The sequence below is a fragment of the Cygnus olor genome, chromosome 11 (genome assembly GCF_009769625.2).
Source record: "Cygnus olor isolate bCygOlo1 chromosome 11, bCygOlo1.pri.v2, whole genome shotgun sequence".
NCBI lineage: Eukaryota > Metazoa > Chordata > Aves > Anseriformes > Anatidae > Cygnus > Cygnus olor.
Genome location: NC_049179.1, coordinates 7,675,244 through 7,700,091, shown reverse-complemented (window position 1 = coordinate 7,700,091; position 24,848 = coordinate 7,675,244). Strand labels below are relative to the sequence as shown.

The 24,848-nt window shown below is 40.3% G+C and overlaps 1 protein-coding gene across 4 annotated transcripts in view; it reads left to right on the top strand.

Annotated features, from left to right (window-relative positions):
• The window catches only part of DAPK2 (death associated protein kinase 2), a 55,352-nt gene that overhangs the window by 8,740 nt on the left and 21,764 nt on the right, over window positions 1–24,848 (top strand). Inside the window, exons 2-4 of one of the 4 annotated variants that reach the window (XM_040569422.1) lie at window positions 6,855–6,952; window positions 7,183–7,185; window positions 23,828–24,049. In XM_040569422.1, the coding sequence (XP_040425356.1) occupies window positions 6,855–6,952; window positions 7,183–7,185; window positions 23,828–24,049 (323 nt within the window). Of the gene's footprint in view, window positions 1–2,884; window positions 3,086–4,950; window positions 4,987–6,854; window positions 6,953–7,182; window positions 7,186–23,827; window positions 24,050–24,848 lie in introns of those variants that run through there. The other 3 variants (XM_040569421.1, XM_040569424.1, XM_040569423.1) reach the window with 3 other exon arrangements.

Below are 24,848 nucleotides of genomic sequence, written 5' to 3'. Positions count from 1 at the left end.
CCCTCATCCTTCTAGGGGATAGCGAAGAGTGAAGGTGTGAATGGGAGGGTGGAAGTGTGCGGCAGCTGCTGCTTTGGCTGATCAGTCAGGGTAGATAGAGCAAGGGGCTCTTAAGCCATGAGCACCAGCTGCAAAAGGCCCCAAAGTGGCATGCTCACCTGCTTAATGCGTGTAGGGAGAGAGGAGGGAAGCTCAACTATGATCCTCTGGGGCATCATAACCTACTGAAATGTCAGTAGGTCTCAAACTTTCCTATGTCCTTCGTCTCTGTGCGTAAGAAAAAGATGCAGGTAGCATGAGCCAGATCATAGCTTGGGGTCAGTGATGTTTCTGCTCTGCAGTCATAATCCTTGAAGGTGCCGCAGGGGCGGGGAGCAGGGGCCCCGATGCTGCGCCAGCATGCCAGGCATTGCGGGCTTTCCCCATGTCCTGGCTGAGGCGTTCGCACCAAGCTCATTGCTCAAGCATGTGAGGGCCTTGGGATCAGTTACAGCGGTGGCCCTTGCAGCTAGCTGCCTGCTGCTGAGCTGTAATTAGCTGCAGAGCTAATGCATTTGGTGCGTACCCTTGAAATGGAGGTTTGGAAACAGTCTTTGGTCGTTCAGCACACAGATAATTACTGCAGGGTAAACCTGGGAGGTCAGAAAGGCATCCCTTGAGAGTTGGTGTCTACAGCAGCAATTCTATAATGAGACTGTGGCCAAACTGAATTGCTCAGATGTTTGCTGCATTTTGTGTCTGTTATAGGCACACAGGTAATAACAGCTGTCTGAGTTTTCCAACAGAAAAGAATTTGGACTACTGTTGCCTTCTGACAGGAAGAATTTTAGGTGAAAATAAAGATTTGTTGAAATTAGTACCATTGTGTAATTGTGCCGTAAGTACTTTTATTTGAAAGCAGGGGATAAAAACGCCTTGTTTTATGCTGTTGGAATTGTGTAATCTTTTGCAAGATAAAAAAAAAAAAGGGGGGGGGGGAAGAAAATTCAGTGGAGACGAGAAGGGTGAAAGAGGAAAATACCTTAATGCTTATAAGTATCTTGTTTAGTATTAGCATAAAGCATCAAATAAGAAGACAGTATCAATTGATTTTTTTTTTTAAATCTTGATTTGGGCAGTTTTAGTTCTAAATTGTTGTAGTCATTTCTTGCTAGTAAAAAAACAACTTAGAAGGGAAGATGTTTTACTATGGTCAGTTATAATGCGTATTTTGGGTTTTGCTTGAGCGTAGCTATTATTTTGTAAAGAGAAAGCATGCCAGAGAGGATGCTTCTGAGTTTGGCCAAAGGGGGTTTAGTGATTCAGCTTGTGTCAGGTGTATTTGAGAAAGTAAAATTATTAATCTCTTACCTCAGTCACTTGAAACTGGTTTCCCAAATAGCTACAGAAGATAGCTTGAGGAAAAAGCTTGTGACAAGCCAAATGATCCTACAGTTTTGTTCTCACCTCAGATTTCTATAATCTTTCTCTTATTCAGTGGTGGGTGGATGTTTATTGTGGATTCAACATGCGCAGACCTTGGACCATGCCTTGGATCACACTGGAAAACAGTGATTTCTGAGGGTACATAAGATCTGATTTTATGGTATTACAGAACTTAGGAGCGTGAAGTGATTAGGCAGTAAATGTTTCTGGTGCCAGAAACTGGAACCTGGGAATTCTGTATTCTATTTCTGGTTTTGCTATGGCTTTGTTACATGGCTGTAGGAAAATAATTTGCATAGTGTTAATAATACTTTGACGCCTTGTAATATTTGGGATGTGTAGAAAGTGGAACTATTCTATGAGGTATGGTAATGAAAACACAATAAGTAATGTGAATGCTGAGTAGCAGCTGGCCTTTGTAGTAAAATGCTCAGCACTAGGAATCCTAGAGCAGCGAGACAGAAGAGATGGCCCCAGCATGGGGCGGTTGAGGAAAAGACATGGCATGTTCTGGGAAAGAGCACAGAAGGCAATGTCCTCTGCAGAGCTTGCTGCGGAGCTCTTAAAGGTCTAGTCTGATCCAAAATGACCGAAGCTGATTTCCCCCCTCCTTCCAGTTCGAATGAATTCTATTACAGACCCCAAGTGACTGGAATGGTCCAGTCTTTGTATGCGATAAAGGTGTTAGCATAAAAAGTGCATCAGAAAACAAAGTTGATTGTTGCTATTTTCTCTTATCATGAGTGTATGACTGGAATGTATGAATCAATGTGTATAAATACCTGAAGGGAGGGTGTTGAGGGAATGGAGCCAGACTCTTTTCAGTTGTGCCCAGGGACAGGACAAGAGGCAACGGGCACAAACTGAAGCACAGGAGGTTCCGGCTCAATATGAGGGGACACTTCTCTACTGTGAGGGTGATGGAGCACTGGGACAGGCTGCCCAGAGAGGCTGTGGAGTTGTCTTCTCTGGAGATATCCAAAGCCTGCCTGGGTGCCATCCTGCACAACGTGCTCTGGGTGACCCTGCTCGGCAGGGGGGTTGGACCAGATGATCTCTGGAGGTCCCTTCCAACCTCAGCCATTCTGTGTTTCTGTGACTTCTTTGTCTGAATGTGCCAGAGATGAACAACCATCTCTAATTCAGCAGTCAGCTTTCACTGATCAGCCTAAGGGAATTACGGTGTGACTAAAGGAAAAAAAATAAAAGGCTCTCATTCCCCCTTTAATACTTGTGCTCTGTGTTTGCAGATGGAATCCAACATAAACTGTAGTTTCAATCTTCAACCGTGAAGTTATCTTAGCTTCCTAAGATCAACGTGCAATGTCTGGGGAGGACTGTGTTTATGACTGAAAGGAATTTTTATTTCAGATGAATTTCAAGTGCATAAAGGTCATCTTTTATTACCTTATCCCCCTTGTGCAGTGTAGTTGCTAATGACAATTGTCTAAGATCATCAAGTGTATGATCTATTTTGGGTACCTGCTGACTGTGACTGCTGGGTGAAAGCCAGCAAGAGAAATCTGCAGAAGTAATGAGGGTGGAAGGCAGTGTTAGACACGGGAAACACGAACACATCAGAAGTATGACTGGAGGCTGTGGACGCTTTGGAGCAGTTTTGTGTTCAGTCTTCAGAAAGGAGGCTCTAGTTTTGAGTCGGGTGAGTGAATGGTGTCTTGGGGTTGCAAGCTTGCCGCTTTGACCTTTGTGGAACAAGGTCAGTAAAAGGGATGAGAGTTTTCTGGTTATTTTTGAGAAAATACTATGTGGGTTCTGTGCATCTGCAGAAGTAGGTGTGTTTGGAGAATGCCGGGAGATGAATAAACTTGTCAATCAAACACAAAGCCTCTGTGTTCCCAGAGGCATATTGGGTGGGTTCCCCGTTCTCAGAACAATGTTTTAAAATTGTTTTTAAGGCAAAATTTCTGTCTCTTAGGACAATGATTTTCTTTTTAGGTGTGTTTGTATATAATGTTATTTATAGCTGCGTACCTTGGATTCTGATGAAGGGAGTAGTCAATCTGAGAGATTTACAGTCTTTGGGCAAGTCTCAGCAACATCTCTTCGTATGTGGCTGGTTTCCTTAGCTTGACTTTCTCATGGGCTCAGAACTTGATCTTGCAAATCAGGATGAGCAAAATGTTTGGGATTTTCGGCAAGGCTTGGCTTTGTCTTTTGTTTGCTTCTTCTGAAGTCTGTGTGTGTTGGGCTAGGTTTGCTTCAACACTTCAGAAAATGCCGTTCTGAACAACTGCAAACAAAATTATATAAACTTAATGCGAAGCCAATAGCTTAGAGGTACCCCAGTTATAAATGCTACTGAAGAGTTTATTTACCATAGTTTCAAGGCCTAAGCAGAAGTGGTCAATGAGCTTTCTCTGAGGATATGAAAGATTGCTTCAGAAATATGGTAGTTTAGTTACAAAGTAGATTTTTAGTTGTTTATTTTGATTGAGAGGAAAGGGACATTTATATCCCAGGCATTAACAAGAAGAATGAAAATAATGAGCAGAGAAGCAGAAAGGTTTCTGTGGCTTCACCTTGCAAAACCCTGCAAATACAGGAAAAGTAAGGATCACCTAGAAAGTGTCTGAGAAAATATAGGGAATGAAAGTGGAAGTGACAAACACCATTGTAAAGCATCCAGCCTAGGCTCAGAAATGGAAGTGTTGATTTTCTGCGGTATGCTTCAATAGTGATGTTGTTATTCTGGTCTTCAGTGTCACAACCTGTGCAGTTTCTATCATTTGCCTTAGGTAGCCGGATGAGAGAGATCGTCATTAGAGCCAAGTTAAAGGAGGGTTTTGAAACTGGGGCTTGGACAGATTTGTTAATGAAAAAGCAACAGGCCTCCCAGAGTCTGTCACAGAGCCATTGCATCTGCAGTGGAGACCTCCAGCAAGGCTGCTGTTGAGGACGTGAAAGATTTTGCCAGGGGTACTTTGCACCTCCCTCTCCTCCATGAGGTTACTGCAAATGTCTGTCATGCGAGGTATGTCAGCTGGTCCGGGCCATTGGGAGCTCCCTACGTAATGAATGCCTTGTGAAAGAGAAAGGAGTGAAGGGAAATGAATGGTCATAGAGCCCCCCCCGTCTTCTTGTGCTGGGGAAATGGCAGTCCAAAAGGATGCACTGCACAGAAATACTGAGCGTATGGTGAGAGCCATCAGGAAACTACACAAAGCTGTGCTATGGGAGGGTGGAGGCAGGTACTGGTGCTGCATGCCTGGTAGAGAGGGATAGGCATTCTTCTTGATACCCCTTATTGTTACTGCTTTTTGAAAGAGTGAATGTTACTTCTAACCAATATTGGGGTAAGTGTTGGTGCAGTAGCCCCTCTGATTGAGATGAAGCAGTCAAAACATTTGTGTTCTAACACGTAATTTTTGTTAACACCAGCCAAAAAGCATATGTGGAAGAATGAGGAGACTGTTTCCCTTCCTTTGAGGGACTATACTTGGAAAGGAATTTAATTGATACTCAACATGCCTCCAGTGTGTTAGAAGCCAAAGGCTTAAAGAAAGGGAGAGAGAAAACAAAGCAGCAAGTCTGTTCACTGAGGTGAGTGCATGGCAAAAGCTGGGTGCATTTTGACAAGTCTGTTAGATTTTCACGGCATATTTGCAGTTTATGGTATATGCTTATAGAGATTGGGAAAAATCTTAAAAACAAACAAACGACAACAACAAAAAAAAACATGCGAATTTCAACTTTGCAGTAGCCCTGCAATTGCTTTTTGGTACTTTGTCCTATTTTTTAAGAAGTCTGATGGTTTATCAAAATAGTTGGCGCTTCTTGCAACACTGAATTGAGTTTGTTTCTAAAAGATCAAAATAGATCTTTGTTTGCTGGTGAAATATGCTTCTCAGTGTGCCAAAGACTGCTATTTAAAAACAGGAGGGAGCTGTATAAAAAAATACAGAACCTGGAAGTCCCCAGTGCATGTGGAGCAAGAAGCATCTGGGATTCATAAGGAAGTAAGCATTACTCGGAGTACAAATATGTCGCTAAAGCCCGGAGGTGCATGACAACAGCTGCACGGCTCAATGCAGTTAGATTTTGTTATGATACAAGAGGCCTTACAGCTACTTTACTCAGTCTGATCTAAAGAGTGGATGCTGTTTGTGACATTGAGGATAATGCTAGTGTTTATCTACACAGGAAACACTAAATGTTGTAAACTGTTTGGTTGATTACTGTTAAAATACCTTCTGTAAGCTTAACGTATGTACCTGTGTGGGCATATCCCAAGAAATAATGTCTCTGATCTTCTCCTTTTCCAAAAGCAGCAGCTTCTGGATCACCTGTCCAAAAAAAGGTGGTGGGGGACAAGCAAGAAAAAATAATTAAAAAAACACACCCCAAAACATATGGAAAGACTGAGCTGATGAATGTTGGTATGAAGGGTGTCACACTTGGGCATAACTTTGAAAAATCCACCATTATTCTGTGATCCATGCTTGTATTTCTGGCCAGTTTGTAAAAGGAGTATAATTTGTTGGACTTCGCTTTGTGATCTGCATTGTAGGCTTCGTCATTTCTATTGTTATATCTTCTGTCAGTAGTCTAAATGTGGGACCAGACTTCTGCTACTCCTGAGAGTTTCCTCATGTCTAGCACTGTAATACATGAGTATTTGAGTAGCATGGTAAAGGTGAGGACACGCGTATATCATAGTGTATTCTTTCTCAGTTTCTCTCTGCCCCCTGCATTTTGGAGCATCATTTTGGGAGCCAGGAATGAAGCTCTCTAGTGAAGCTCTCTGCTATGCAGGCTAACTTTCTTTGTGGAAAAAGCACCCTTCAAAGAAAGTTCAGTTGTTGTTGGTTAGTATGGCCCAGCATAATGTATTCCCAGGTCCTCAAATGTACCAATGTGAGGCTTGTTGTTCCAGACCTCACAGAGCTCATCAACTTAAAAGGTTATGTTTGGGAGATAAATTGCACTTTTACACAGGGTAATGCATGCAATAAATGCTGCTGCTGCTCTTTTTCTTATTTCCAACATTTAACGTGATGGGAGATGTTGTACTGAAAGCTGCCTAGGTAGAATCACGGTGCCTTTTTGTAGCTGTGGTCTGTCTGCTGACGCTTCTAATGAAGAGTCCTGCAATGCTGATATTCATACAAGCTCTCTTTCATGTAGTGTGGATGCTTTATGTCTACATGTTTGTCACATCATTAATTGGATGTGTATGCTCTCAGTTACTTCAGTGAAGGGCACTTCACTTATAGGCGCTCACCTCTTTTTTGAATTGGGCCCTCACTGTTTGGCAGAGACTAATGAATTAATTCCTATAACTGGTCTACAGTATGTTCTCACATAAATAAGCTGCAATAGATCCAAAGTGACTATATCAGAAATGTTTTTTACCTGTTCTTTGCCTGTTGAAAGATCATGATGAATGTCATACTTTCTTAATATTCTAGTGGCATCATCTTTGTGCATCAATGAAGAGTCCAAACATGGCTTTGTTCAAGCAACAGAAGGTGGAGGACATTTATGAAATTGGGGAAGAGCTAGGAAGGTAAGTTTACAGGTGACACCACACTGTTGTAAAAGCTGACACATGGGGATGTTTGTAGCATCTTAAAACAATGACCTGATCAATGCACTGCATGACAGTCCAAAGCAATTTCAATGTATTACAGTAGAAACACATTCCTTTAGAAGAAATGCACTGTGGATATTTATTATTTTTAGGTTAAGTGTGCTAACTTTTTTTTCCTGTTTCCTTTCTTGCAACTAGGACAACAGAAGGTATGTTTACATTGTCTTTTGTGGATAAGTGTCATCTTTGTCTGTGCTTTAGACTGAGTTCACCTATCTGTCCTCTGAATGAGCTGGGGGGCAGGAGGCCATGCTGCTGTAGTCACAGATGCAGCCCGTTTATTTGGCTTGTTGTTATGAACAGCACTGCACAGCCTCCGGCTGGCTCAGAGCACTGACAACGTGTTCATATCTGCCTGCAAAGCACCATGTATGTGTTCCTGAAAAGAATCGTCAATCAAAATTTCAGCAGGACAGACTAATGCCTTTATATAGCCTTTAATCTATAAAGGCTTATCCACAGGTATTATAGGTGGAGTTAATGGGCTATTGCCATGCTTAAACACTATGCTGGATTGTGGGCTGGATGACACAGGGCTTCCTCAGTCACTTAGTCACTTACAGTGCTCTGAGTGAGGATGGCTGGTTCCTATGCAGTGTCCAACTCTCCGATGCTTTTCTCTTTAATATGCAAATAGCTGAATTAGGGCTCTACACTTGGTGACTTCCTTCCCAACATCTGGCAGTTAGTTTTGATAAATGACTGTGTATGTGCAATTACCCTTTTTCAAGGTCTGACAATTTAGTGACATTAAAACACTTCACTTGAAGCTGTTTCCCAGACAATTTTTTTTTTTTGGCATTTGCAGCTATTTCATCTTTAGAGTTGTTCGGAACATTGCTTTATGTGTGGGGTGTTTATATTCTTTTTCTGTTCTCTTCCATCTCAGGAAGGCCTCAACTTGTAAATTTTCCATAGCTGTTTGCTTTTGAGTGCTGACTGGTTCCGAGAATATCATCCTGAAAGTGAAAATCTGACAGCAGCGAGCATTAAAGAAATGCAGTGTGAATGCAGCGTGTAAAAGTTGTGTTTTTTTAATACAGGAGGCCCTAGTATGTGGTGTTATGGTAAAATTAATAAAACTAGGAACTGGAAAATGAATAGTACATTTTTACCTTGGTTGGTGACTTGGTTTTAGAAATCCATTCTCTTTTGAGATGATGAGCCTCACTCCCCTCTTCAAGCTGATGGTAGATCTCTTGTAGTGAGAAATCCAAGTCGACTTGCTACTGAGGTGTGTAGGCAAAAATGTTCCCAGAAAGACCTGAAGGAAATGGACAAATTGTGAGACCTCTGCTTTTGTTTACGTATTTTTTTCAAGAGCCCTGTAAAGTGTGAGAAAAGGGCAGCAAGACTGGAGTAGCTCTCTAGTTTTGAACACTTTTGAGTTGTATACTTTACGCATTCACATGAATATCTTGCCACACAATTTCTGCCAGCTTTATTTTCACTTTCAGATTTTGTGAGAAGCTCTGCAAACATCTTGTTTCAGCTCTGTGTTAGACGTATAGTTTGACCAGGTTATCATGTCTGTCCCTGAGCAGTAACTACTGATAAGGGCTGGTGACAGTTGATATCTTACTTTGTTGGAAGTAAAATAACAGACTAGACAAGTTCTGGTGAATGAAACACTACAAGAATCTCTTTCCAGTGATGACTGATGCCCTTGGAGCCTGTAGATGCTTTTTATTACTTCAGTATGTAACAGTATTCAGTATTACTTCAGTATGTAACAAGCTGTTAGTGCTTGACAGGTACAGGGGGTTAAAAGGATTTGGTTGTTGTGATTCTGGCAATGAAAGTCACTTACAAAACAAATCTTTTTAAAGAAAAAGTCATTTACAAGACAAATATTTTTAAACAAACTCTGTGAAGTGTTTGTCCTGTTCATGTCCTCCTAACTGAGTTTGTGATTTCCTGGGAAAAAAACTCATCATGAATACAGGCTTAATGCTTGTTCCAGCTCTATTCAGTCAGAAGTTAAAATACAGGATCTCGTCGACAGGGCCAGTCCCTGATTGTCTGAAAGCCTTTGCACAGCACTTAGGAAAGAGGGCTTCTGCTATATAATGTCAATGCTGCTTTGCAAGGCTTCAGTGTATCTGGTGTGGTAATGAAATTGGAAATTTTCTGACATTGTGCAGCATTTAAGGTAGCTGCAGCAACGGCTGTTCAGATCCAGCTACATAATACCCTGCAAACAGTGTGTTTGTGGATTCCTGAACCAGACTGCTTTCAGAATCGTTGCAGAGCTAGAGGCAGCTCAATGGTTGTTGGAAAAGACGCTTCTTGTGCCAAGGCACACTGTGAGAGAAGTCTGCAGAAAGGGGGCGCAGGTTTTCCATAGCTGCAGCTGTACTGAAACTAGCTGCCTAAGTTCAGTGTTCCCTCGATCTTTCAAATATTAATCTTAGGTTTACACCTCTGTTGCCCAACTTCTCTGGAGGGTACATGCAGGGAACAAGAAGTCAGGCATGTAGCACTAGGCAAAAGGAGTTGCTAATGGGCTTGCATAGTTCTGGCAGCTATGTTGGCGGGGAAGTTTAGCACAGGCTATGCTGAATGAGGGAAATACCTTATTATCATGCATGTATTTTTAATGTTACTTCCTGTTAGATAATATCAGTTGGTTTGTAAGTATGAAGTCTGTGGGGAATGAGGTTCTCTGGCTATAGCTAAAAGGGGGCCTAAAAAGATGAAGTGCCTCGTGGGTAAATTTAGCAAATTTCAACATTTTTAAAAAGAAGAAAAAACCCTTTTGAAATCTATAGTACAGCCTATTGTTAGAATAATGAAATATTTCTAAATGTTTTCTTTTGCAAAATTTATGGTTAGTGAGGGGGGAGTTTCACAATCTGAAAATGAAAATGTTACAGGAGGATTTATTTAAAGAATCCTCAGTAAAAATAGCTAGTCTAGAAGTCTGGGAAAGTTAGAATGCAATAGAATATAAGGTATTCAGAACCTGCAAAGGTAGTTGAAGATTTTCCTCTTTTTTCCCTTCTCCATAAGGCAGTGGATTATGCAGTTTGGGAGTACATTATGCAGTTCTCCCAGGCATTTAGTGTTATCTCTCCTTGAAGGCATCAAACTGTGATTTCTGGCAAATTCAGTTTTTTTTTTTTCTGTGTCTGAGCTGTTGATCAAAAATAGGTACTTCAAAAAATATTTCCCACAGAATCTTAGCAAAATTCATCCCTCCTCAAATGTGGTTCTCTGTTTCTAAATCTCACTTATATTCAAGTAACAGCAAACTGTGCCTTTCACCATCCGTTTCAATACACTTCTCTGTCAGAAACCTGTTAATACTGTTTTGTGTGCTCTGAGGAGGATCCTGGCATAAGCTGCTTGCAGGAATGTTTGTTGGTAGCAGATCACTCTAACTGCATGTCTAAATGATGGAGATGCTTCTTAAAAAATGAGAGAAAGTGAAGGCTAGCTTAACTGCCTTGGGCATATGCAGCTGTCAAATAGCCCTTGGTTCTTCAGCCAGGGAAAGTGGCAGGGAGAGGAGGCCAAGGGTGGAAAATTGTAAATTGAAGCCAAAATGAGCCAAGAGAGGGAAGAACTGGCCTGCTGGTCTAGGGAAGTGGCAGTAGCAGAGCTCACTAGGGAGCTTTTTAAGAAAAAATGTCTTGCGATGTGTTGTGATTTGTATAGATTGCTCTGTCTAGGTAGAGAAAAGCAGTTCTTGTCCAACCTCACAGGAGCATTTTCCGGCTGTGCTGGCAGACGCTGCCAGGGGTGGTAGGTACACAAAGAGTGCTAGAATTTCAGGGAGATGCAGGGCAATTCATAAAAGGGTGTACCATAGAGTCATCAGTCTAAATGTGTCATCAGCTGGTCTGCAGAGGACTGTTGACATGTGTGCCTTCTGGGCAGTGTCACTGTTGCACGTCAAGTCTGGGCTGAGGGTAGGAAGTGTGGTGGAGCCTGGCTGGGAGCCTTTCGTGGCAGTGCCCGCTGAGAACTGTGTTCCTGCAGGACGGTGTGAGAATGGCACTGCTGTGTCCTGAGACAGTGCCCTGCTCACCACAGCTCAGCTCTTTGCAGCACACAAGCATCATGCTTAACAGAGAAACCTCAGAGATGTCTGGGATGTTGTTTTGTTCATGGATAAACAACAATTTGTATGTAATTGATCTAACAAGATGTATGCAATAGGATGCTTCCATTTTTTTTCATGGTGGTAACATTCAGGCCATTTCTGAGCAATTACATTTGTTTTCTGCATCAACAGGACAATGTTTCATGTTCTGTTGTACTTTTTAAATATGTGGAACTTTGACTTTCTGGACTTCAAAAGGATTGCTGGATGCTTTTTTCTCTTTGGGTAGGGTACTTCATTTCTTTGTATAATTGCAGTTCAGCAAAGTCATCTTGTATGTAGCTGCTCTGGTAGAGAGCAACAGAACAGGTGCACACATAACGTGTTTGCTTTGGGTGAAGTTGTTTCCTTCTACATTGTGGGCAGGCCGAGAAGAAATTCCAGACGATTCAGTCACTGCCTTAGTGTGAAAGGTAATGACTGTGATTTCTGTTGATTAGTGTGGGCATAAACCAGCTTCTAGCTTCTCAGCCTTTGCTGACCTGGGGTGTGGTTAAAGCCAAGCTAAATCTTTAATGAATGGCTATTCATATCTCCCAAAGTTCCCCATCTCCAGCTACAAGTTCCTGCCTCCTCCCTGCCCTGTATGTGATCAGGTCAGCTTGCTAAGACAGTAGACTTTTTTTTTTTTTTTTTTCCTGGGTGAAACTTAAAGAACACCAGATGCAACATTTTACCAGTGCTAATGGGGCTTAGGGGCCTGGCACATAATCGCTGTTCTGACAGTGTAACTAACAAATATTTATTTACCTAATGAAAACCAAAAGCACAGATAACTGAAGTATTCTTTGTAGGAGAAGAACTTGGAAATCCACGATAAAAAGTCATGTCGTCTAGCTAGATGGACTCTCCCTGGTAAACAGAAGGGTGTAATTAGAGCTAGGAAATTTACTCCTCACACACATCACACAGGATCTTCATAAAAGGATTTTTTTCCTTTCTGTAGAAGTCATACAGTATTGGGCTTTCTCAGACATGGAACTTAACTCTGTTCTTAGATTCACTTGTAATTCGAACTAGTTCTCTCAATCTGGAAGAGTAACCTTGGATTATTTTTTTCCTATAATACACACAGAACAAGTCTTCGCTTTCAATGCAAAATGTAACTTTAATTACTGAGCACTAACCAGTACCTATTAATATTTCTTGTTACAAAAATCTTCTGTGTCATTCATTTGTTTCAACAGAAGATTCAGTATACATTATGGCATGGGATACTTGATCACCATAACTAAGATTGTCATCAGCTCTCTAATACAGTCATTCTTTTTGGATTTTTATTCCTTCCAGCAGAGTGAGTGATTTTAGATTTCTCCTTTTTAAATGGTTTTCCCTGCTACTTTTTAATGTTCTTTCAACTATTTCCGAAGTCTTTGTTTTGTATCATGAAGCACGGAAAAATTGTTCTGTTTTGTAATTGGAGTAATTAGTCTCAGTATTGGAGTTTTTTGGATCCGTAATCCTCACAGAGCATTTGTATTGGTGTGTCTGTTTCATATGTAGGAAGAGTGGAGAGAACAAATAGCATAGCTTCTGTGCTGTCCTGCTGCTGGAGGAGATTGTTTTTTGTAGCAGAAACTAAAAAAGATGAGGAGGTAACTTCTTCCTCTTACTTTGGTGGACCAGAAGAATCCACAAAGAGCAGTGAAATGGGAGTTTCAGGAACCCTTTGTGGTTTTGGCCTTACAGATAATTTCCTAAAAACTTGATTAAAATGCCAGCATGATTTCCATCCCTTTCGTTCATGGGGAAGGGAAAAAAACATTTAACCATTAAACCATAGTACTGGTTCCCCCTTATAATTTATTGCTCTCACGTATACTACGATCTGTTTGCGTTCAGCTAGATTTGGACCTTTAAACACAGGGTACAGTGTGCTAACCTTCTGCATGCATGTTACGTATGCACTGGTGTTGCTCTACATAGCAAAAGGAACAGCTTATCAAATCAGCTATTCCTGCTGATGATCCTGCTGCTATGAGTCAGCTTTGACCTTCCCTAGGTCTCTGGACTCTGTTCGTTCCCACTCCAAGAGTTGATATTCAATCCAAAACTAAAATGTGATAAGTGGGAAGAATTTCTGTCATGCACATTTAATTCTTGAGCTTTAGATTAAATAATGCTTGCCAGGCTATCAGAAACTTTCCAGAATTGCTGGGCTAGTGCTATATCACTGCAGACTCTGCTTTTCCATACTGAGGAGCTGATAGACTGCATTGCTTGTCACTGTCATTGGGAAGCTTCCAAAAAAAAACCACAACACATTTAACAGCTTTAGAAGATGCTGGTGACGATTAAATAGGTGGCAGTTTCTTGTGTCATAGCTAATGACCCAAAATGGTGTCTAAGGCATTAATTGTCTCTATTGCAGATAACATGTTACTTAATTGATTGTTGATGTTATATAAGTTAATTGATAACATTACTTAATAGGCTATTAAGCCAATAATAAGTCACTGTTCAGAAACATGAGGTTTTTTAAATGATTTGAATTTCAAATGGTTTATTTGCTCCCTACTTACTCCAGTAAACTAGATCCTTTTGACTGAGTCCATATTCTTCTACTGTTCTGATTCTTTTCTGACAGTTACATTGTCTTTAGCCCAGAATATGTTGGTTACCTTTGATCTGTAAAGAGATGTGGGTGAAAGGTGCTGGAGACGTTATCAGACACAGCATATGTTCAAAAGTGCTCAGCACTTTCCTGTTGTGAGTATTGAAACTTACCTTGTAAAGTCACTGTGTTCTAGTGCATTGTACAATCGGTTAGTAAAAACATGAGTAGCGGTGAAAATATCACTGTGTTTACAGTGGCAGCTGATTTTTTTTATTCTTTCTGTATAAAATAATACATCTTGTCAGGTTTAGAAAGTGGCATATTGTTATAGTAGTGGTACTGTGATACTTCCCTCTCTCTATGAACTGGTTTGGTTGGAAGTCACTGCCCAGCCACGAAGTTAACCCAAAGTGAAGTCAGGTTAGTCATGTCTCATAACATAAAGATTTTCTTCTGAACTCTGTCGCAGGGCTGGGTTAAGAATTAATGACATGTCTGTGATAATCTTGCATGATAGGTTGACAACGTGGCCGCAGAGTTGTGAATAGGATTTGTGTATCTTTCACACGCTTGAAGGATTTATGTGCTTTTTAGGTGTCAAAATTCATGTGAAATACTCTGTTAAGAAAATGTTTAAAGCATTCTGTTATAATCTGGCATCTGCTGCAATCTAGGTAGTGTTTGGTTACTCTAGGAGAAGTAGCCACTTTGTTTGTATTTTGGTTTGGGTTTTTTGTTTTTAAACAAAATAACACTTTATTTGCATCTTAAGCACAGAAAGTACAGTGACATTTGTGACAGGTCTCAGCAGACAATTAAGCAGATAAATATTTGTGGTTTTTTTTTTTTGAGAGTTCTGTTCCATAAAATCTTATGGAAACAAGAGGATATTTTCCCTTCGGTGACCTTGCTGTGCTGTGATTTCTGTTTTTGTTGTTTCAGCTATCATACTTTAGCTCCTCAATAAATACTGTGCTGCTGGACATACTATTTATTCACTATTTCATTTAAATTTCTGCCACTCCAAATACTGGTTTTGTTTACAAAAAATAAAAATGCCTGTAAAAAATAAAACATACTAAATATCGTTGCTGTAGTCCATTTACAGAAGGCTCCCAGTTCTTCATGTCTGTGACCACAGACTTTTCACGGAAAGCTTCCAGTGAAGTATTTTTATGCATATGGTTTGTGAACCTTGGATGGTTTTTGGTTCAGCTGTTTTGTAAGTGATCTCTGAAAGCCCACAAATGGCTTGTAGAAGGAGTTAACAACAGATTGCTGTCTTCTTTGTTGGGAAGAGCTTAAGAGCATGCCAGTGCAATGACAACTAGCAGAATTTGTCTCTGGAGTATAAGAAAAGAGGGAAGAGAGTCTTTTGGGGAGGAAAACTGCTTTAGGGGCTTGAGGTTTTTAAGAAGCACGTTCAGCAAGAATTCTTAAGGGCTTTGCTTTGGAAATTACAACCATGAAATTAAAAAAAAGAATTAGAACCTAATTTTCCCAAGGGGGGGAAAAAAAGTGTGGAAAAGAAATGAAATGCAGAATTTCAAAGGATGAGATGACCAGTTAAAACCAATCTGAATTTAATAGTGGCAAAAAGTCACCATTAACAGAAATGTTGACATAAAAACAACAGTTGTAACAGTGAATAAATGACCCTTCAGTGTTGAAACTAAGTAAGCCATGATACCTGGGCTCTATAGGCAGCCTCTTGAATGCAGAACACTAACCTGTGTTAGCCTGATGTTATTGTTTGTGATTCTATTTTTGTATGTTAACTTAAGAATGCAAAAGGAAAATAAAAATAACACGATTTCATAATGTATTTTTAGAATTTCTACTCTCTTGATCTAGCTATAGATTATGTCAAACCAAAGCTAAGGGTTCTGTTGGCTCATGTACTGGAGAGCAGACAATGTGCTGCTGACATAAGGTGAAGCTGTTAGCAGCAGTTAATGACATACACTGTAAAGTAACTGATTGTTGCTGTCTGTTGCTGTCAATAAACATAAATAAAATTGTTTTCAGGGTTAAATATATCATATTGCCTCATAGCTCGGAGAATATATGGCACTGGATAAGGTGTAACTTTTTTTTTTCTTGCTGTCAAGGGACCAAATGTAATTTATCATCCAATTAGAGAGACAACAACTGGCAAACTTTGCAAAGTCTAGTAAACCTAAAATTAGATCTTCAAGCTGCATTTTGGCTTCCTGCATGCAGTCAACCACATGTATGAATGACATCATTTAGTCCTTGTTTGGGGCAGTGTTTCTAATAGCAGATAAACCCTAATAGGCTTGCATTCCCACAACTGAATGTCTTAAATGTGAAGTAAAAAGTACAGATCCAAAATTCGTGGTTTTATTCTAAGTGTGAACACCATATTATCTTTTCAAAGCTCTGTTGTTTTTTTTTTTCAGTTTTCCTGTAAGCTCCTTTCAAATAACAGACTGTTTTTATGTTATGGTACCTTGTGTATATTTTTATTTGTGTACATTGTTCTGAACTGCAATCAGGCTTGAGTTTTGTTGTTTTTCTACCTGGTTTGTATGGCTTTGAGACTTGAACTTAAGAAGTGTCCTTCGAGGCCCTTTGTGTGCAACGTAATGGTACTGTTAGAACCATCTGGCTGGCAAAGTAACTGCAGTTATTTTAACTCAGCCTCAGTCTTGAGAGAAGTGCCCATCTGAGCAAGAACTGAAGTAGGCTAGGAAGCTTGATGTAAACGTGCTAAAACATAATAAAAACAAAATGTGAGAGAGGAGAAAAGGAATGGAAGGTCATCTCCGCTTCCCTTAAAAGCATTTGTGTCCAATGCAGTTTAACAGACTGTTCCATCTGGTGCAGCAACACCAAATGTGTCAACGTTGTTATTACCATGCTTATACTGCTGTAGCTTGGTGTACTTTAGATAGCTGTTTTCCTCAAGTGGAAAGAGGAACCTGGAATTTTCACCTCTCTGCATCTGCTATAGGTCAAAAACATCATCAAAGGAGAGTAGTAGATATTTATGGCACCATGTAAGTGGAAAAAAAAACCCAAAGGCTGTGTGGAAAAATATCACTGTTTTTCTCTTGCAATGGGTTGAGGTTGCATTTTTCCACCAGCTTGAGCACATACTGCTGATATTGCTGAGCTGAGCGACTTTCCATTGAAAACTCCAACTCAAGTGAACACCTTCAAGATTGGAAACCAAAGAAATCCCCGTTAAATAGTTGCTGAACTGAGTTTGCAGATCTTCTGTGAAAAGAAGGGTTAAACTGTTTTGCATTCCTGGTAGCCTGCATGTGCATATAGGCATTTAAGAGCATGGCTGGGATGCTGTTAGGCTGTTTTTTTTAGTTTCCCTTCTGGCAGTGCATTCTTGTGAGGATCTCCTAGTGGAAAAAATGTGAATGGTTATAATTGTAATACTATTGATGTCTAGAGACAGGAAGTTGAATATAGGGCCAGCTGTATGCTTACCCCTTTAAGTTTTACTACATTATTCCAGTAGCATTACCTGTATTTTACAGACTTCGGGAAATTAAATACAGAAAAACCGGGGTGCCATTTTCTATCAAGTGTGTAGGAATCTCATTACTGTTAAAATTAAAATCAGTGGGGGGTTGCTGCCTAAAATTCCTTGCAAATCTGTTCCAAAGTAAATTGTCCTGGCTCATTTTGGGATTGAGTATAGGCCCTTGACTGGCAGAATTCCAGAACGCTATCTTTCTTTTTCAGGTTCATTTACTTCACAAAGAACTTCTTGAAAATGTGTTTCAGTGTCAAGTGTACCTGTCAACATGTTTTACCATAACGTCTATCTTATGGGAATTTAAAGTTGTCACAACTACTGAAAAGTAATAAAAATAAATTCTTGTTTTTATAGATTTTTTTGAATTAATTAAATGAAGATGGTTTGGACAGAATGAAGAATAGACTGAACATGCAGAAAGGGAACACATGTTTGGTATTTGGGGATGAAGTGGTTTGCTCTTCTCAAATACAGGCAGAATCAGCTTCCTGACTTCTCCCCACACTAGCCTCAATGCCAGGCTGGAGTCAGGTAACCTGTGCTGTCATCTCAGTATTTTGTTTACATATTTTTAGCTTTCCATGACAGCTACTGAGCAATGTGGTGTTTCTGGAATATCAGAGGAAGACCCATATAAACCCGTGCATATACATAGAGTAGCTTAAAGGCTCTTTTTATTGTAATGCACTATAGCAATACAACTGTTTCCCAGTGAGGTGTACAAAGCTGGCAGGCTGCACCTCTGTCAGTCACTCAAGTCAAATTCTGCCCCAGAGCATTACCCTCCCAAACCACTATTAAAAATAAACTTGGAAAAAGCAAGAAGTTATCCAGTTATTCTGGATTGTGTAGTTTGCTCTCTCTGCCCCCATATCCTCTTCTGAACTGTACAATAACATAAGCTGAACTGCTCATATAAAGCATGCTTCTGAAAATAGACTCTAATGCCACTTGGTAATATTGTCTGTGTTCTTCTTCAGTGATAGATCTCCTAGATGATATTAGCAATCCAAATAATAGGTTGTCTTCATTGCTAGGATAAATTCCTGTCTTAATGATGGACAAATTTCATGTTGTACCTAATTATATTGTAACTGACAGGTTGCAGCTGCTGTTGTTTATACTCTTGATGTGCTAGCACAGTTGAGGACAGCCTAGATTGAATCTCTGACAAGGCTGTTGTACAGCTGTCCAAAACATTTCTGAAAGGGAACAAACTTCCCTTCTTAAAAAAATAATAAGTAGGAATTATCAGCCTATGAGCTTATCTAGAGTGTGTTGTAAATACTGCTCTGTAGGATCCAAGTCAACTTCATTTCAGTGATGTATTAAGAACATGTGTTTTGGCAAAGATGTTTAGTTGAAATTTGGACATCTGAGCTGTGAAATTTGTTTTAGACTCTAATATCTGCCACAGACTCTCCATGTAAAATTAAATAAGTAGCTTAATTTCTCAATGCTGTCAACTCTTCAGTCAAAGAGAAGACACACTTTTTTTTTTGCTACCCTTTGCCTTATCTGGATTGCAAGGTTTGGAAAGTTGACACTGATTCTTACCCACTGAGTGCAAATGCATTATGAGGCACAGAAACGCTGTAGTCTTGGTCCTTGATTTTAAGAGCTCTGTTGTTAATGTTAACCTGGAGCGTGTCTGACTGATTGTTAAACACCAGTGAGACCCCCACTTCTTCATAGCTGTATGGGTATCCGCAGAAACTACTCATTTTAACACGTCTGATAGAAAAGTACAGCAATATGCCACCCCTCTAACATCTGTTCAAAGACCTTTCCTCCTTCTTGTCCCTTCCCCAGCCTTTAGCTTTTCTCTTAGAGGTCTTCAGTGCATCAGTGCCTGGGAGAGCATCAGGCTACTTTGGCTGAAAGATCCATCAGCTGCTACCTTGTGGTGGCTGGCTTTAAGGTGGTCTAGAAATAGCATTCTCCTGTGATGCTTTAATGAGCAGCAAATAGGGAGTGGGGTACGCTTGGTTATGGACAGTATCATGGCTAATTGCGTTGTAACCGTCTTAAATCTCTTAGGCTAAGAAATTGTGCATTTTTCTGTCTTCTTCCTTTTGGCTTGCAACATTATCTGTTTGGTCACAAAATGTCTCAGTAAAGACTGTCCACAAAAGCCTGTTTTTAAGGGGTAAAGGCAATGGCATGAAGGCTATGAAAGGAACAGGTAGATCTGTGACTGTGGGTAGACGTGCAGGGGGAAATAGATTACAAAGGAAGGGGTAATGGGATGAACAATTGCCCCAGGCTATAACTGTCTAAGAAGAAAATGGGAATTCCTGCGCTGTGTCTGTTACTTTTGTAAGCTTTTAAGTAAACTAAAATGTACAAAACCCACAGTATCATCGGGCTTTCTGAACGTGACTCCGTGCACTCCCATAATCAATAGTTATAAAGAAGTAATTTTTCACTAAACTTTGCTGGCAAAACTCGTCCTCAGAGTGAAGTCAAGGAAGCCAGTAGAGTGACACTGGTACCATGTCTCTTTAGAAAATCTGGACCAAACAGGACATGAGTTCTGCAAAACAATCAAACAAGCCCTTTCCCCAAGCCCCCATAATAATTTAAAAAAACAAACAAAAAACATGAAGCCTATGACGTTTTACATAAATAGCTCTTAGGACTACAGATCCAACTCTTTTAGCATAATGTTTAAGGCAAATTTGCTGATTTTGTAACAGCAATTTCATTCTCTGAAGTTCTCTAGAGTTTTCATGTAATGATAAAATCAGGGAGCAGAAATATGAATTAATTAATGGATTTGACAAGTACCTGCACTCCTGATTCCATCTGTGATTGAATCCTAAAGGGATAACTACAATTGTCCCACTTGTCCCGACGGTTCCTGCCTCTCACCTGAGAAGTGCCTAGGCTATGTTTGAAAATGAAAACCAAAAAGCAGTACTTCAGGCTGTCTGTCATTGTTTGAACCCTCTGAAATGAGAGGCTGCTTCTGCTCTGGACTGTTAGCTTTTGAGAGCAAGCAAGGGCCAAGTGACAGCCTTAATCTTTGATATCTTTGCCTTTCTAGGTTAAAGACAGACTCTAATCAGCCATCTGTGTTAATGAAGTACCAAGTGCATAGCATAATTATAAGGTTCTGAGTATTACTGCTGTGTATGTTTCATACTTTGGGTTCCAGCTGTAGTTGCATCTCTTGCTTACCAAGCCAGTGAAGGATATAATAATATTGAAAACAACAGCTCAGTGCTTCTGTAGTGTTGCCATGGGGGGCTGCACTTAAGGAGATTGTTTGATTGTTACAAAGGGACCCTGGCTGATGAAATCACAGTAGGTAAAGGTTATCTGTAAGATGAATCTTGTCCTTGCAACCCTGGCTATAATGCCCTGACTAAGGAAATATCTGATACTAAACATACATCCTGGGACTGCAGACCTGCCAAGTCTTGCAGAGTGAGGTCTCAGTGATACAGTGCATTGTGGCAGGAGAGACTGGGTGTCTTTTCAAGCATAGTGCCTGTTTATTTTTTTTCCTGTTTGAGAAGTAATTGGCCATCAGCAGAGATTTCTTATGAACGACAGCTTAGGTAAGATGGCTCTTCTGGTGGCAGGAGAAGGGCAGGACCTTGGATACCTGTTACGGTTTACACATTCCAGCCAAGGGTAATGATTTGACTTACGTATTAGTTGACTGTAGCTTACCAGAGCAACACAAAAGAAGAGTTCTACTTCTTCCTAGAGCTTGAAAGTTCTTTCTGAGCCACAGTGGAAAAAAAGATGAAATATTTTGCATGTTTTTAGCTAAAGTATGAATTTATCAAATATTAATTGGTGGGATATGGGGTGCACATGGTAGACTTGAAGCTTCCTTGCTTTTCATTCTAATTATTGTGAAAAGGGCAAAGCATGGATTTTTAGCTAGGATTAGTGTCCTAACAAAAAGATGTCGTCAACCTTTCCTTCCATTCAAACTCTTGTAGGTTGTGGTGAAGAGAGATTGCTGCAAGATTTGTCTTGTCAGCAGCAGTTTGCCATCAGGCTTACCAAACACAATCTCCAAATGCTGCTGTTAGAGCAATTTTCCATGACAGTTTTACTGGCCACTACACTTCCACACTAGCTTTTTGTTTTCCACCAGCTCAAATTCAACCTCCCCTTTTGTTTTTTACTTTACACTTCCTTATGTCCAGATCTACACCAGTAACTTGTTGGTTGTGAAAAGGTAGAGTAATGGACAATCCTGAAGTACCATTAGGTCCAAGAAGGCTTGTCAGAAGCATGTAACTGTTTAAAAATGAGTATAGTTTTTTTAATCCTTGTGGATGAAAGGTAGATTATTGAATCCACTGAATCAGGGAAAATACTGGGCTTCTTATTGACCAATGAGAGTGAGCAGTAAGTGAATGAAATTCCTTGTGAGTGGAATAGGCTGACCTTATTTGAACTGACTGAAGCTGATATTGAGACCAAATGTCCGTACTCCTCAATGTTGGTTGACCTGGAAGCGCTTGATCTAGGACACTGACTCTGCATTGGTGTTGTTTGAAAGAACTAACATTGATGCTTTTTGTGCTTTAACCTAGGTTTTCTTTTCTTCAAACCTAGTTTTTGAGTTTATGTTTTTTAACATTTAAAGAAAACTAGAGAATTTGAGAGTTTGTGTCCAACCATGGCAATTTGCCATGAATTCTGTGAAAAAATATTTCTTAACTTGATATTAGTAAATTCTACTTGAAATTTAGAGTTTGTGATGAAACCTCAAGCTATACAAGTTTAACATAATTTCAGACTGATGAGTTTTTTAGTATCTTCGTTAACCAACCTGGTTAATATATCTACCAACCTGGTAGATATTTAAATCTATATGCACACTACTCTTTGCTTAATTTCAGTATCGTACATTTAAATTGAGCATAAAAAGTACAGATGTGTTTAATTAAACCTGCAGAGTGATCCATCATGAAAAGAAATTCATTTATGTTTTAAATGAGACTTTTGTTTGCTTTTCAGAATCAGCTGGGACAAGTGCCAGTTACATTGCATGTTACATAACTAGTTGTCCTCAACATTTCTCTTACAGCAGCAGGAGACTGAGATAGTCACCTTTATGCTTAGTAGGATACAAGAACTCATAGGCATACTGCGTGGAAGTCTCATTGTGGTTTTTCTGATGGGACAGAAGTGGGTTGCTAAAGAATATACAATACATTTATGGAAGAATTCAGGTCTATCAAATCTCTCCAGTCCTTTAGCTACAGACACTCCCTTTTCCTTAATTTTTGTGAGGTGAGGTAGAAGTGGTTCTCCTACATGTCCTGGGTAGACTAAATGCAAGCTCAGAGTGATGGCTTGTGATTTTATTTCCTTGTTTGTATGTCTGTGATGACTTTTGTGTGATTAAACGTTCCTAAGATAAAACACAGTTGTCCTTGTCTGGAAGAAGCTATTGATTCCAAATGGGATGGGCAAAAGGATCCTCTGAATAATCAGTTTCATGCCATATTCTTGCCTTACACAGAATGTATATCGTTTAAATCCTTCTTTAGCTACATGCCACCTTTCTTTCTTAATTTTGTAAGATTTATCACAGCTTGATTACAGTTACTTTTCAGAAAGACAAATGAGAAGGAGGGAGCATCAGCTTTGTGGAGATGGTGCTTCTGAGTTTAAAAAGTGCCTCTCAAGGGCATGATGAAGGGAGAAAAGTTCACACAAATGAGAACAAAGCAGGGTCCCCTACTTTACTACTGAAGAGCTGGTAACAACTGTCTCATCTTGAGAAATTCACATTACTGACCTAAGTCTGCAACCTGCAGGGTCACTATTGTCTGAGTCAGTCATCTGACCTCCAAGTGTTTCCCTCTTAAGAGATAAGAGGGAAATATTACAATTGCAATGAAATGTCTTATTTTGGAGCCACAGTCAGGAAAATGTTGTTAGCAAATAAGCAGCCACATGTCTTTGAAACTTTAATGCAGCCACTTTGCCATTTAATACAATGAGGAATTCGCTGTCCTTGAAGTGCAGTGAGAAACCTGTGGTTATTCCAGTTACATTTACGGCTAAATTATTAGTGAAGTGCAGAAATGTGAATAAATCATTATTTTCTTTGAAAACTGGTTACTGGAGGCCAATTCTGCATTTCTGAAGGGTCATCAATCCTTTGAGTTTGTTTCTGAGAGATTATTCTGAAGGGAAACACTTCAGTGCATGCGTGTCCTTTCAAAGCATCCAGTGGTGTGTCACAAACTTGGCTGCCTTAAGCATCATCCAGCAAATGACTGATAATTTGAACCTTTTGAGCTAGTTCTTATTCATATAAACATGAACTGCTTTTTAGAGATTGTAACTTCTACCCTCCTGTAGTCAGACATTGCTTGTTTTCTAGGTTTTGGACACAGCAGGAGGCTAGCCACCTTGTTATGTTCTGGTGACTTTAACTGTGGAGCTCTGACAGTCCCCAGTATTGTATGGAGAACAAGTCTGTATGACTTTAACAGTGTTGCTCAGGAGGGCTTGTAGGATCAAGCTTTGTATGTGAATGGCTTATTCAGAAAGCTGTGAGGTACTACGAGAGGATTATATGAAAGATTCACCAGAGTTTTGATCATCATCTTGTTCTTTCAGTGGCCAGTTCGCGATCGTGAAGAAATGTAGAGAAAGGAGCACTGGTTTGGAGTACGCTGCTAAGTTCATTAAAAAGCGTCAGAGTCGGGCCAGCCGTCGTGGAGTGAGGCGTGAGGAAATTGAACGGGAGGTGACTATTCTGCAGCAGACCCTACATGCCAACATCATCAAGTTGCACGACATCTATGAGAACAAGACGGATGTGGTCCTCATCCTTGAGCTGTGAGTAAGGGGACTTCCTATCCTCTGGGGCAGGATGAGGTAAATAGGAACAGGAAAGGACTGCAGAGGCTGCCAGAGCACAGAGGCACTGCTGAAATGGAGCTGTTGTGTTCTCAGGCCTCACAGATCTTGGCAGAAGAACTGAATGAGGTCTCTGGTAAACAGGCGCCCTGGTCCACCCTTGTGTCCTGGGGATACAGGTGCACCTTAAATCAGCTGAAGCCATTGTTACTGAGCCAGGGACTGTTGTCCACTTAAAAACAGTTTGCTAGCGGAGGGATTACCTCATGTCTGCCCAGTGCTGCTCTGATGTGAACCTTGGAAGACCTTGGAGGAACTACAAATGGCTACTGAAACTCATCTCATTTTTCTTTCTGCATTTTTTCCTTCCAGTGCATGTGAAGCTATCAAGCCCTTTGCAACATTTCCAGTCATTCTCACTACACCCATATTTTCTTCACTTACAGGACCTGAAGGGAAAGGGGGAGGGAGAGGAGAAGGAGAGCAGGGGAAGAGTTTTTTGAGTTCCCAAACTTTGACTACTAAGCATGAATAGCAGCAGGGTGGGAATGAAGGAGAGTTGTTTTTTCCTCATGTTTTGCCATGCGATGCGGGAAAACCCTTGTCATTTAGGACCCGCTGACAAGTGAACCTTCCAACCGGGGTATCTGTGTACTGCTCTACCTCACCCCTGCTTTGTGACCCATTGGGTTGCCAGACTGCTGGTTTAGGATCATTATTATGCATATTTGGCTAAATATCATAGACTGGTTTGTGCTATTTAAGGAGAGATTTAAAA